The sequence below is a fragment of the Periplaneta americana genome, chromosome 2, assembly GCF_040183065.1.
Source record: "Periplaneta americana isolate PAMFEO1 chromosome 2, P.americana_PAMFEO1_priV1, whole genome shotgun sequence".
NCBI classification, from domain to species: Eukaryota; Metazoa; Arthropoda; class Insecta; order Blattodea; family Blattidae; genus Periplaneta; species Periplaneta americana.
Genome location: NC_091118.1, coordinates 55,422,261 through 55,434,768, shown reverse-complemented (window position 1 = coordinate 55,434,768; position 12,508 = coordinate 55,422,261). Strand labels below are relative to the sequence as shown.

Sequence of the window (12,508 nt, the reverse complement as noted above, 5' to 3'; positions counted from 1 at the left end):
GCCCCGTCCATCGGCAGAGTTATTATTCCACTTCCACCCTGTCCTGACAGTTTTAATATTCAGTTAAAAGTGTGTAATTTATAGCCTAGGTAATATATTCGAGCTGTATTGTAATGTGAGATTAATACGACATCGTTGTGTGTTGCAGTTCCCCGGCTGTCAGCAGGCGTGTCGATTTCACCGTGAGACTGTTAGTAAGCAGGTGCAGCAGACGCAACCCGTCATACACACCCGCGGGGAAGAGGTCATTAAGTTAAACGGAGCGGTCGCGCGCTGGCCTCGACCTCCGACCACCAGCCCCAGCAGTCCTCTGGTGTACGTGGTGATGCGGAGACAGGCCGGCACCTCCTCCAGCTGGCGCCAGATTACACAGGTGAGACGAATACAAAGTTACACTACACACACAGACTACTTTATCGTCGCTGTTACTCCAAAATATCGTAACTCCAGGAAACAACACTTCTTAATAAAAACAAAAATACTAATGGAGACTAACCAGGTGCTTTCACAAAATAAAGAGTGTTTCAAAAATAGGGGGCATAATTTCAGGTATGTATTTCCCACATGTAGACAATCAAAATAGTTCATTACAACATGTGTCCGGAAATGCTTTATTTCCGAGTTATGGCCTTCACAACATTGAAATTCACCGGAACGTTTTTCTTTCCGCAGGTCGTTGCCGTCAAAGGAGACATTAAGTGGGCACTCTGACAGTTCATTCCGAGGCGAAGGTTACATTCAGTGTTGTGTAGGCGTTAGACATGTATTCAAATCAAGAGCTGGCAGAGATACACTTCATGTACGGTAAGGCGGACGGCAATGCTGCGCTGGCTCGTCGTTTGTACCACGAGAGGTACCCACAGCGACAATGTCCAGATCGGAAGACATTTGTACGTCTCCATTACCGTCTGTGCGAGTATGGAATATTTAACTCTCCTGGTTTGGGAAGGGGACGACCAAGATCTACAACTCCAGAAGTACAGGAGGAGATTCTGGAGGCTGTGAACATGACTCCTTCTATCAGCAAACGAAGGGTAGCGTTGCAAGTCAATGTTCCTCATACGACTGTCTGGAGACTGTTGAAAAAGTATCAATTGTATCCTTATCATTTGCAACGTGTACAGGCCCTGTCACCAGCAGATTACCCTGCACGAGTTAGGTTCTGTCAGTGCTTCTTGCAGCAATGTGGTGTAAATCCGAACTTTCCTGCCTTAGTATTATTTACAGATGAAGCACAGTTCACACGAGATGGCATAACAAATTTCCACAATCGGCATGTATGGGCGTATGAAAACCCGCGTGCAACTGTTCCATCTCATCACCAGGTGTGGTTCTCCCTCAACATGTATCATTGGTGATCGATTAGTTGGACCCCATGTACTTGTAAACAGACTTACGGGGGCAGGCGTACACAAACTTCCTGGAAAACACCATACCTCATGTTTTAGAAGACACTCCACTGATCACTCGTCAAGACATTCACTTCTTGCATGATGGCGCTCCTGCACACTTCAGTCGTACGGCTCGCCGGTACTTGGATCGAAGGTTTCCTGATCGATGGATAGGTAGAGGTGACCAAATTGCTTGGCCTCCACGCTCACCTGATCTGAACCCTCTCGATTTCTACTTGTAGGGCCATTTAAAATTATTGGTTTATTCGTCTCCGCTGCCTGATTTGGAATCCCTTCGGAATCGAATTGTGGCATGTTCTGAGGACATACGCAATACTCCTGGAGTTTGGGATCGTGTTCGCAGGTCAATGAGACATCGATGTGAGGTCTGTATTCAAGCAGGAGGTGGACATTTTGAACATCTTCTGTAATGACAACGACCTGCGGAAAGAAAAACGTTCCGGTGAATTTCAATGTTGTGAAGGCCATAACTCGGAAATGAAGCATTTCCGGACACATGTTGTAATGAACTATTTTGATTGTCTACATGTGGGAAATACATACATGAAATTCTGCCCCGTATATTTGAAACACCCTGTATATCTACCGAAACCTCCCGTTAACAATTTACCAGATTTTGTGTTAATATAATACAACAAGAGTAGGCCTATCTGCTATTTTGGGTACAGACTATATAATGTGTAGTAGGTTATTTTACGACGCTTTATTAACATTTTAGGTTATGTATGAGTCAGTTGTCCAGCACCGAAAGTTACCCAGCATTTGCTCATATTGGGTTGAGGGAAAATCAACCAGGTAACTTACCTCGACCGGGATTCGAACCCGGGCCACCTGGTTTCGCGGTCAGACGCACCAACCGTTACTCCACAGGTGTGGACTACAGACTTATGTTTATTCAGTAATGAGCAAGTGATAGAGAAATAAGCTTCGCATGGCTGCATTTTCAACATTTGGCACCATAAAATACCAACTTTTTTTTTCTTCGAATATACCGGTATATATTCAATTATCCGGCAAAATCTCTTATCCGGAACAAGCTTGGTCCCTTTGGTGCCGGATAAGAGGGATGGATTGGGTATGTAAATGAATTAGATTGATTGTATATGTAAATGAATTAGGTATGTAATTGGATGGATTGGATATGTAATGAATTAGATATGTAAATGAATTGGATGGATTGGTTATATAAATGGATAATTATTGTAAGGATCGGATATGTAAATGATATGGATGAATGTGCGTTGGGAATCCATCTAGCTGGAAGGTAAGAGCAGTAGCTCACTGCTGTGGAGTAAGGGTTAGCGTATCTGTCAAACTAGCGGGCCAAGGTTTAGATTCCTATAGGGACAAGAGATATCTGGTTGGGTTTTTGCCGAGATTTTAACTCAACCACTTGAATCAGAATTGCTTGGTAACTTTCAGAATTGGACAACGGACTATTTATTCTAATGTCATTTTCATCATTACCACAACCCGGATTAAGTAACTTAAGAGAGCGCGGTCGTCTGGCGACAAATATTGTTCACAGAACAGGAGCAGTAAGTACAATATGCCTCCGGCTGTGATCCATAAAAAAAAATAATGAAGAAAAAGGCTAGATATTTGTAGGTCGTAGTATCCAGCTGTCGAATGGAATTTAATAGCCAACTGCAATTGAAGACAGTGATCTCAAAACACGTTAAGTCAATTTTTATGAAAGAACTAGGCTAGCTTTTTTTATCCACCGATCTACGGACTGTGCGAGTTTTCGAGTGACATGCACAATAACACAAACTTTTAAACAAGGATTGGCGTTGATGTCTCAAACATAATCATATAGGCCTTTATGTAGGCCTACAAATCATAAAAATGGCCAAATGGACTGAGAGAATGTTGAGATCACGTTCTTCAATTGACTATCAGCAACCAGTGGCGTATTATTAAAATTGTTTACAATTTCATTATCGATATTTTAAATTTCTTGTATGATTATTGTTGTTAAAAAAATATGAACTGCTAAATGCACAAAACGTTAAACGAACGTTTCATAATAAAGTCAGAGCTCAACCTAACGAACGGGTGAATACCACTCTTAAAAAGAGTTTAAAATCGACAATGCACAATATTTAACATCTGCACTGTAGAACTGTCAAAACATCCTTTACAATATTTTTCACAACAAGTTAAATTTCATATTGTGTCGGCTTATTTTATCACAAGGTCGGCACTAGGCGGTAGATCTGTCTATAATAAAAATAGGATTGTTATAATTCGAACATTCCACCGCACCAAATACAAGGATTATATTGAAGAAGGGGTAGGGGGACTATGCTTTATGTCGATGTAGATTTTGTTACTCTGACAGTGAGAAATTAGAGAAGGGAAAACGACTGTGGATAAAGAAACATTCAAATCTAAATATGTAATATTTTTTTAAAAAGTTCAAGGGTGGTTCAAATGCGGTAACCCTCCCTTGCGTACGCCCCTGACAGCAACTATCCTACAGACAACAAACCGACGGACGGGGAGGTAATGATTGCTAGTTGGAGAATTGCACCAACACCTCCTAATGCGAAAAATAAGGAATAAGTCACCTCCGCGATAGAACATCTAAATATATATATATATAATAAAAATAAATAAATAAATAAAGAAAAAAAATAGACAGAAGTACAACTCATGCATTTTATCAAGACACTCGCGATGCCCAGTACGGGAACAACGTTTCTGTGGAGGGGGTAGGAATAGAAGGGAAGGTCGGTCGTATGTCTACCGAGTTCAAGACAAAGACTAACCCATTCCCCTATAATTCGCAAATAGACTCACCCGATCTCGTGTGCGCAGAAGTGTCTTGACAAAGTGCATGAGCTGTAACGAATTATAGAGCAAATAAGAGTGTAACCATTACACAACTCGATTATATTAATTTCTATGTGTCTGTTTTATTTCTAGACCGTGGACCTGACAACAAGGCTACCGTCAGCAGAAGGCGCCAAACTGGGACCTGCAACCATTAGGGTGCTCGTGGTTGATCCTGAGGGACTCGTCACCATATACAGCCCAGTGTCGCCATCGGGATCTTTGTCTCCGTCTGTAGTAACAATAGGGAATGACGTAAACAGCAAGGTCATCAGCAAAGTTATGGCGGGCCATCGCAAGAAAATAAACACTGAAGTTGCGCCTACAACCACCAAGTCTCCTACAGACGTAAGTATTATATCAATATACGCCTAATCTGTTTGTTTTCTAAAATGTGTAGTACGGTCCGCGTCACCGTTTTTGGCGTGTGAAATAAGTAATGGGAACGCTAAGTACGAGTGTTTTACCTTTGCAGCAGTCAGTCTGACAATTGTGTTTGACAAATGGCTGGTGTGATGTGTATAGGAAGTGGTACTATTCTCAACTGCATTAGCAGCATGCTCACAAACTGAGCACTATACTTAAGGACACACGTCAAAAACGCTGGCGCCAGCTGTAACTTCAGACGTTGGGAGCGTTTGTAATTAAAGTTAATGCCTTATTTGACGAATTAGGAAATATAATCCTTGTCATAAGTTCAATAAAATTTGTTTTCAGTGATTATTACATGTTTACTTTTGACCAATAAAACGTTACGTAAGGACTTGTTTCAACCAATCATGGCTGCTTATCGCTACAATGTTATCATTTCCCTAGCACTTGTTTTTATTACTTCCCTAGCATTTGTTTGTTTTTATCATTTCCCTAGCATTTGTGTGTTTTAGTCACTTTCCTAGTATTTGTTTGTTTTTACCACTTCCTTAGCATTTCTTACTTGAAATTTTAAATTAAGGTTTATTTAGCGACGCTCACAACTGCAGAGGTTATAACAGCGTCGCCGGTGTACCGGAATTTTGTCCCGCGGGAGTTTACATGCCAACAAATCTGCTGACATGAGCTTGTCGCATGTAAACACATTTAAATGCCATCGACTTGGACCGGGATCGAACCCGCAATCTCGAGCATAGAAGGCCAGCGCTATACCAACTGCGCTAGCGAGGCCGACATTTGTTTCTTTGTTTGCCAACATTTCAAACTTTAAATTCTTTGCTGTACTATAAAACATGCTTTGCGATCGTCATTTGTTTCCCGCATAGACAGTCAACTGAAAACGGCGGCTGCGTTTAAACGTTTTGGTGAAGCTAACATTAGCGAAACAGAATTTTAGTAAAACAGTTAATATCTATTTTATTGTATTATAGTACTTTATTTCTTATATACTTTCTTCTGTTTTTATCACCTCCCTACCATATGTTTCTTTGCTTGCCAACATTTCAAACTGCAAATTCTTTACGGTACTATAAAACATGCTTTGCGATCGTCATTTGTTTACCGCATAGTCAATAAAAATGACGATAATTTTAGTAAGTCAATTAATATTTTATTGTATTAGAGTACTTTATTTCGTCTAATCGTTATATAGCCTACTTGTTTCTAATCGTGTAATAGAATAGTTAATTAAAACCCACTTGAGTTTTGATTTTCCCTGGATAAATCAGAACCTCTAGTGAGATTACTGTCGTTAAAAGATCTACAGTGTCACTTTCAAGCAGCATGCGTACAAGGAACGTCAGTCGCTCCTCTTACGAAATGTGTGTAAAACGTTGAGTAATGAATCGCCGAACCAAAAATGATGGGTGTCCGCCTGGAAACAGGTTTCACTTAGTAATAAGCCGATCGAAATGTGATACGGGCAAGTAACAGCCCGCTTAGCGATGATTCAGCGTGTCAGCTTTCGGTAGTTGTTTATTTTTATTTCATTTGTTTATTTAACAACGCTGTATGAACTACTAAGTCATCTAGCGTCGATGGAATTGGTGATAGCGAGATCGTATTTGGCGAGATGAGGCGGAGGATTCGCCATAGATTACCTGACATTCGCCTTAAAGTTGGAAAATACCTCGGGAAAAACCCAACCAGGTAATCAGCCCAAACGGGAATCGAACCCGCGTCTGAGCGAAACTTCGGATCGGCAGGCAAGCACCTTAACCGACTAAGCTACGCCGGTGGCTCTTCTGGTAGTAAAATCTCGCGACGTATGCACCTTTATACAGATGTAATTTATTGGCTTACTGTAGAATAAGCGCTGGAACTGTCAACCATCTTCTCTAAAGCATATTTTATATAGGCTACCTATTTTGATAAGATTTGCAGACACCTGGATTTCGTCTCTCTCGATTGAATTGAACCCTAAGCACACGGTCCGTTTCATTCAATTTATGAACGACTGTTGTCTTATAAGGTTTTTTTTAACAATTTCGTCGCTTTTCAAGCATGTTGAGCTATCATTCTGAACGATTTCATGGAAAACTGTTCCAGCTCATGGCCTATGTCATCGAGTTTTTCTTCATTTAGAGTGCGACTTATGAATCTTAATTTTGTTTAAAAGTAAGCCTGTTTCCGTTACTTTTTTCACTTCTAAATTGTGCAGTCAGATGATTGGTGAACTGCAGGCAATTTCCGTAGAAATACAGCACTTTTCTACGATTTATTCCTAATGTACGAACCATAAACAAAAATTCGCTGATCTAATGCGTAGTGTATTGCCATGAACTAAAGTGAACTGCACTCCATGGAAGTTAGCTGTATACTAATCTTATAACTTGACGAACCTTCAATCTGTGCTATCTATCCATTTTATGCAACTAAGAACATAGTACGTTTCATTTAATTTATCAACGACTGTTGTCTTAAAGCCTTTAATTTTAACAATTTCGTCGCTTTCCAAGCTGTTGTCTTGCATACACCTGTCTGTTGAGTTAACTTTCTTAACAATTTCATGAGAGACTGTTACAGTATATTATAATCTATAGTCCATATCATCTAGTTTTTCTTACTAAGAATGTGGTATATGAGCCTTAATTTTGTTTAAAAATGAGCTTGTTTCCTCTATACTTTTTCACTATATACCAAATTGAATCTGATGATTGTGGATGCAAGGATATTTCCGCACAAATGCAGCACCACAATTGAGGTTCTCAGCGTACAGATGACCCAACTCGCAAAATTATAATTCCACTTCACCTCTTTGTAACAGTGGGCAAAGTGTGATAAACAAACGAAACTTGTGCTGAAATCTCATGAAAAAGCTTGGAATGATGATTAGGCCGATTTACACTTTGAAGAGAACATAATAGCAGGCATTTCCCGTATTTTTTCTGCGTGTAATTTCCTCTCGAGTGTCATTTATATTTGTTACTGTTGCTCCAGGATACTTGAATTGTTTCATCTTTTCAAAAGATAAATTTCCAATATTTATATTGCCATTTCTTACGCGTACTATGATACTCCGGTGTCACAAGACATAATCATATACTTTGTTCTTTCAGAATGATTTACTTCCAAACCTATCTCATTACTTGCTTCGAGTAAAATTTCTGCTTTTTTCCATTATAGTTTGTGGATTTTCTCCTATCGTATTCACGTCATCCGCATAGGCAAGCAGCTGATGTAGGCCTAACCCATTCAATTTCAAACCCTCTCTGTTTTCCTGGACTTTCCTAACGGCATATTCTAGAGCGAAGATAAAATGCAAAGGTGATAGTGCATCTCCTTACTTTAGCCCACAGTGAATTGCAAAAGCGTCAGACAAAAACTGGCCTATACATCTACGTTAACACACACTTTTAAAGTAAACGCTTACTTAACGGAACGGATTCGTTCGGTGCGATCGGATTTTTATTATAGTATCGCTCAAGTGTCTGCACTTCCGAATTAATCACCTAATAGTGTTGTTATTTACCGATAGGGCGATAACATTGTTTCCTTCTAGTATTCTGGATTAAACCGGAAATAAAATTATTAGATCTAAGGAGGATGTATTTTTAATTGCGTTAGTTCAGGAAGAAGAAAAGACAAACTAATCTTCGCGTCATCCATTTCATTTATGCCTTCAATATTACTGTAATTGAAAGGCCTACAATCGATATATTGTCATGGCTTTCTTTATTTCGATGTTAGCTCGTAGGGAAATCTATCTAGATTTCTCTGGCCAGAAGTCTAGACGGAAACCAGTTCATGCGGTCGAAGGTGATAGGCCAAGTGGGCGATGCTCAATTTAAAATAGTTCAAAGAATAAAAATGCGAAAGAATCCGTTCCGGTAGTGAGCGCCTACGTTAAGAGTACAGCGTCAGATATAATTTAGTACGTACAGTACAATAATATCCGTTATTTAGTTTTAAAAATTTTAAGAAACGCCCTGTATCAAAGAACTGCGTCAAATTTCGTGGAATATGGTAACCATGACAACAAATAAAACAAATACTTCTCTGTAATTGTAACCTACAGTGTATTCGTTCAACCTATTATAAATTTCCTTTTGGGATACAACAAATCGTGTGTTCACAACCAGGCAATCAATAAACTTGTACAGTACTTTCGAACAAAGAGACAATTGACTGTTGCATAGCCCACACTTCGGAATTTTATAGAGCCGTAAAAACAAGAAATTTAAGGACTCACGAACACCATTTGACCTTTTAGTTTCTGTTTATACAGTGTATACATAGAGAAGGTATAGTGATGGTAAATAAATTGATATTCACCCTGCATGAACCGTCTTCAGCATTTAAGATATCAAAGAAGTTGTTTTTGAGACTTTCCCTCTACATCTATTTGTCTGTAGGTAGCCTATATTTGTAGTTTTCTACTAAACTATAGAAAATATTTGTATTACATTCAGTAGTTACAAACCGTCTTCTTTGATGTTCTAGCACTTAGGCCTACTTTATTTGCCATTCGTTCCGATATTCGCGAGTCCATATACTGTCGAGTGGTCATTTTTAAGGGTGCTGCAATATATCGTGAAGCACTTCGGAAGAGAAGTAAAGCTGGTGGTCCCGTGTAATAGATTCATGGCAGGCAATGGAACTTTCTCGCTGAATAAAAGGGAAGCAGGAAGAAGTCTTGATCATCTGTTTCTTGTCACACCAGTCATCTGCTATTCCGACAGATGTCTCTCTGAGTTGATGTCTCGATTGAGAAAAGATGTCTTATAGAACAGATCCCAGATAACGCAGAATAGACATAGTTGCAGGTGAAATAAGACATTTTTGGGGCAAGCACAATAAATAAAGAATTGTATTTAAGTGTAGGTAGATTTTTTTAAACATGAGAACACACATCTCAAAACGAATTATTTAAGGAGCTTGAATTTTTACTGCTAGTTCTTATCTATAAGTTTTGTTCTTAACAAGGTATTCTTTAAAATAGACTATTATAATACAATTTTTTGGTTTACTAGTTTACTTTTAACGTATACTTGGCATTCTGAAAGTACAGAATGATCCATTGGGGTATGGATGAAATAAAAGCACCGTAAAACATTTACTACTGAACTTCATTTGTTGAAACTTTGTGCATACAACACTGAAAGATGGGAGGTTCCTCAGAGCTCAACATGACCCCCATTGCGCACCCTGCACAACTCATAACGGTGATGCAATTCAGCCCATGCCGTTGTAACATAAGGGGAGTGATTTGTTGAAAAGCTTGAGTAATTTTTGCATTCAGATCATCAATTTTCCTGGATTTCTGTGAATAGACAATGTCTTTAACAAAACTCCACACGAAGAAGTCTTGGAGAGTTTGGGGACCAAGCCAAGAGATAGCTGCTTCTCGTACTAGGTTTCGCCTGCAACCTCCTGCATGTTTTTTTTTTTCTTTAACACAGAACCTGTTTCTACAAATGTTCGATGCCACAACATTATGGAATCGTATTTAGGTATATGACGCACACCATACTCACGTCGAAATTCCCTTTGAACTCTTTTAGCACTCTAAAATTTAGCACGTCAAAGAACAAATTGTACCCGCTGTTGATTGTAGTAGTCATTTTAATCGTCTACGACTTTCATCCTTTCAGATTATGTATTGTTGATTGTAATATATGGAAACTCCCATCTTTTAATCATAATATAACCAGCAAGAAATTTTCCCTACTATCATAATATCTTTATAATAATGAATTAATATAATCCATACTCAAACGGATCAGACTGTATATGCAAATTTTAGAATTTCTTTTCACACAGTCTATAATAGTAAAGAATAAATATGCTCCTAGAAATTATATCTTAGGCCTTAAAATATTTCTAAATAACCCATTGTAACGCTCCAAGAATTACATATAATTATGGGTGTATATTTTTTATTATCTACAATTTTAAGTTTAGCCAATTTATTTTTTTTTCTTGCGTTCACTTAAACATAAGTACTGCGCATGAATAGTGCTTACTTCAGGTGGCCCAAATTGTGTCTCTGGGTCTGTAGAAGTCCCCTTAATTAAGAAAAATGCCTACCATATAAGTGAAAAATAATAATCGATCATATACATCAACATACTTAACATGAAATTGTGAATTATTTTTTACATTTTTAATCTGAAATAAGTTAAGGATAAACTGAGGTGAAATTTCAATTTCCTCAACTAATAAAGGTAGAAGTCTGAAATTTCGTGACGTTGGTGTACTCCTTATAAATACTGTGTATACTAAATTTCACCTAATTTCGTTTAATAATGTATGAATTATTAACATTTTTGTAATTTAAGTGATTTTTAAAATAAATTATCATCCTAAAAATGTTGACATTTTTGCTTGAAATTCGATTTTTATAGCTGTCAAACTCACAAAAACGAAACTTACTATCCAGTGTTTTCTTTGTTTTACCCTAAAAAAATAATATATTGTTATACTCCTGCATAAAAAATTAACGTTTAAAAGTTGAGAGACTTAAAAAATCCTAATAGCAATTTTTTTACTCATATTACATAAGTTTAATAGAAAACCATTCATGTAGTAGGGTTTTTATCAAAGCAAAATGTGCAAACAAACTAAAAACTGACTGAAATGAGTCTGAAATTTTAAATGAATATAAACACATGCACATTTCTTTTAAAATGGCCGCCGAAACGTGCAGTTGGAAGGACATAAGTGCATGGAAATTGCCCCAAAGCTTCCCTAGACCATAAAAAGTTCAATTGATAAAAACTAAAAATGTGATTTCTTGACCAAAAATTTTGACAAAATTTTGACCTAATTGTACACTTATTAGTCCCTATACGATTAATAATACTTAAGATGGAACGTTGAACAATCATAATTAATACGCTGAATTAGAATGGTGACCAGAAAATAATTGCTAGTAGTAAAGTTAAAAAAATGATAAACTTATTTAAAAAGACATAGAAATAAGGCAAAGAAAATGAGAACGGATTAACCGTCCTTTTCGATTAACCGTTCCTCCTCTCTCCTTCATTACCATAGTTACTCGAGGTTTTACTATACTTGACAGTGATTGATGTTACTTCCTTTATGTACACTCGACTGCATTGATGTTCGGACGGTATTATAAAGAAGTGCTATCTATCACACCCCCTCCCCAATGTACGAGCGGCAGTTGCTATCTATAAGTCTCATTGTAGTGTTGGTCGGAAGATGTTCTCTTTCTTTCCCTAGCACAAGAACGACCAGTAAGATGTTTGGCAGTGAGCTTTTTATTCAGTGTGGGAAGAAAGGTAGTCATTGGTAGAATTACTGGCTAAATATTTCCGACTTAATGATTATTTTATGTGGAATAACGAAAAATACATCAATTATATTTCAGAGCCGATTCGAAAATAATAGACTACATTTCAATACTAAGTGACTCTTAACTCTTTCTGACTTGAATTTTGTTTCGTAGAGACACCATTAAGAAACAAACAAAAAAAAAGCAATCCTCTTTCTAGTAACAGCTGGCCAAGGAACTGGCGGGTGCTGCACTCTATCGGTAAAGAACGAAACTACTTTTGAGGATACCAAATGGAATCACATCAGCCTAATCATATGAGTCAGAAATTATAGAAACGTTAGTGATTCCAAATGAACTCATTCGAGCGAAAAGGGTTAATATAGAAACATAATAGGCTATGTCACTCGAACGTTGATGAGGGAGTGTCATAGATAGCATTTGTTTATACTGTCCGACGAACAATGCACTGCATTACAGTTGCGTAGGTGCCCTTCGTCATCGGAGACCTTGCTGAAGCTGCAAAGAACGCAATTTGTTGGGGGGAAAGGTGTAGATATTCATTGTGCTGTAAAAAAACATAAAATTC

General features: G+C 38.0%; 1 protein-coding gene across 2 annotated transcripts in view; it reads left to right on the top strand.

Moving 5' to 3' along the window:
* LOC138693878 (uncharacterized) overlaps nt 1-12,508 on the top strand; it is a 756,839-nt gene that overhangs the window by 699,697 nt on the left and 44,634 nt on the right. For both annotated transcript variants that reach the window (XR_011330579.1, XM_069817676.1), the window contains exons 4-5: nt 149-373; nt 4,344-4,598. Coding sequence is in view for 1 of the 2 variants with exons in the window: in XM_069817676.1 (XP_069673777.1) it covers nt 149-373; nt 4,344-4,598 (480 nt within the window). In the remaining variant the exon portion in view is untranslated. The remainder of the gene's footprint in view (nt 1-148; nt 374-4,343; nt 4,599-12,508) is intronic.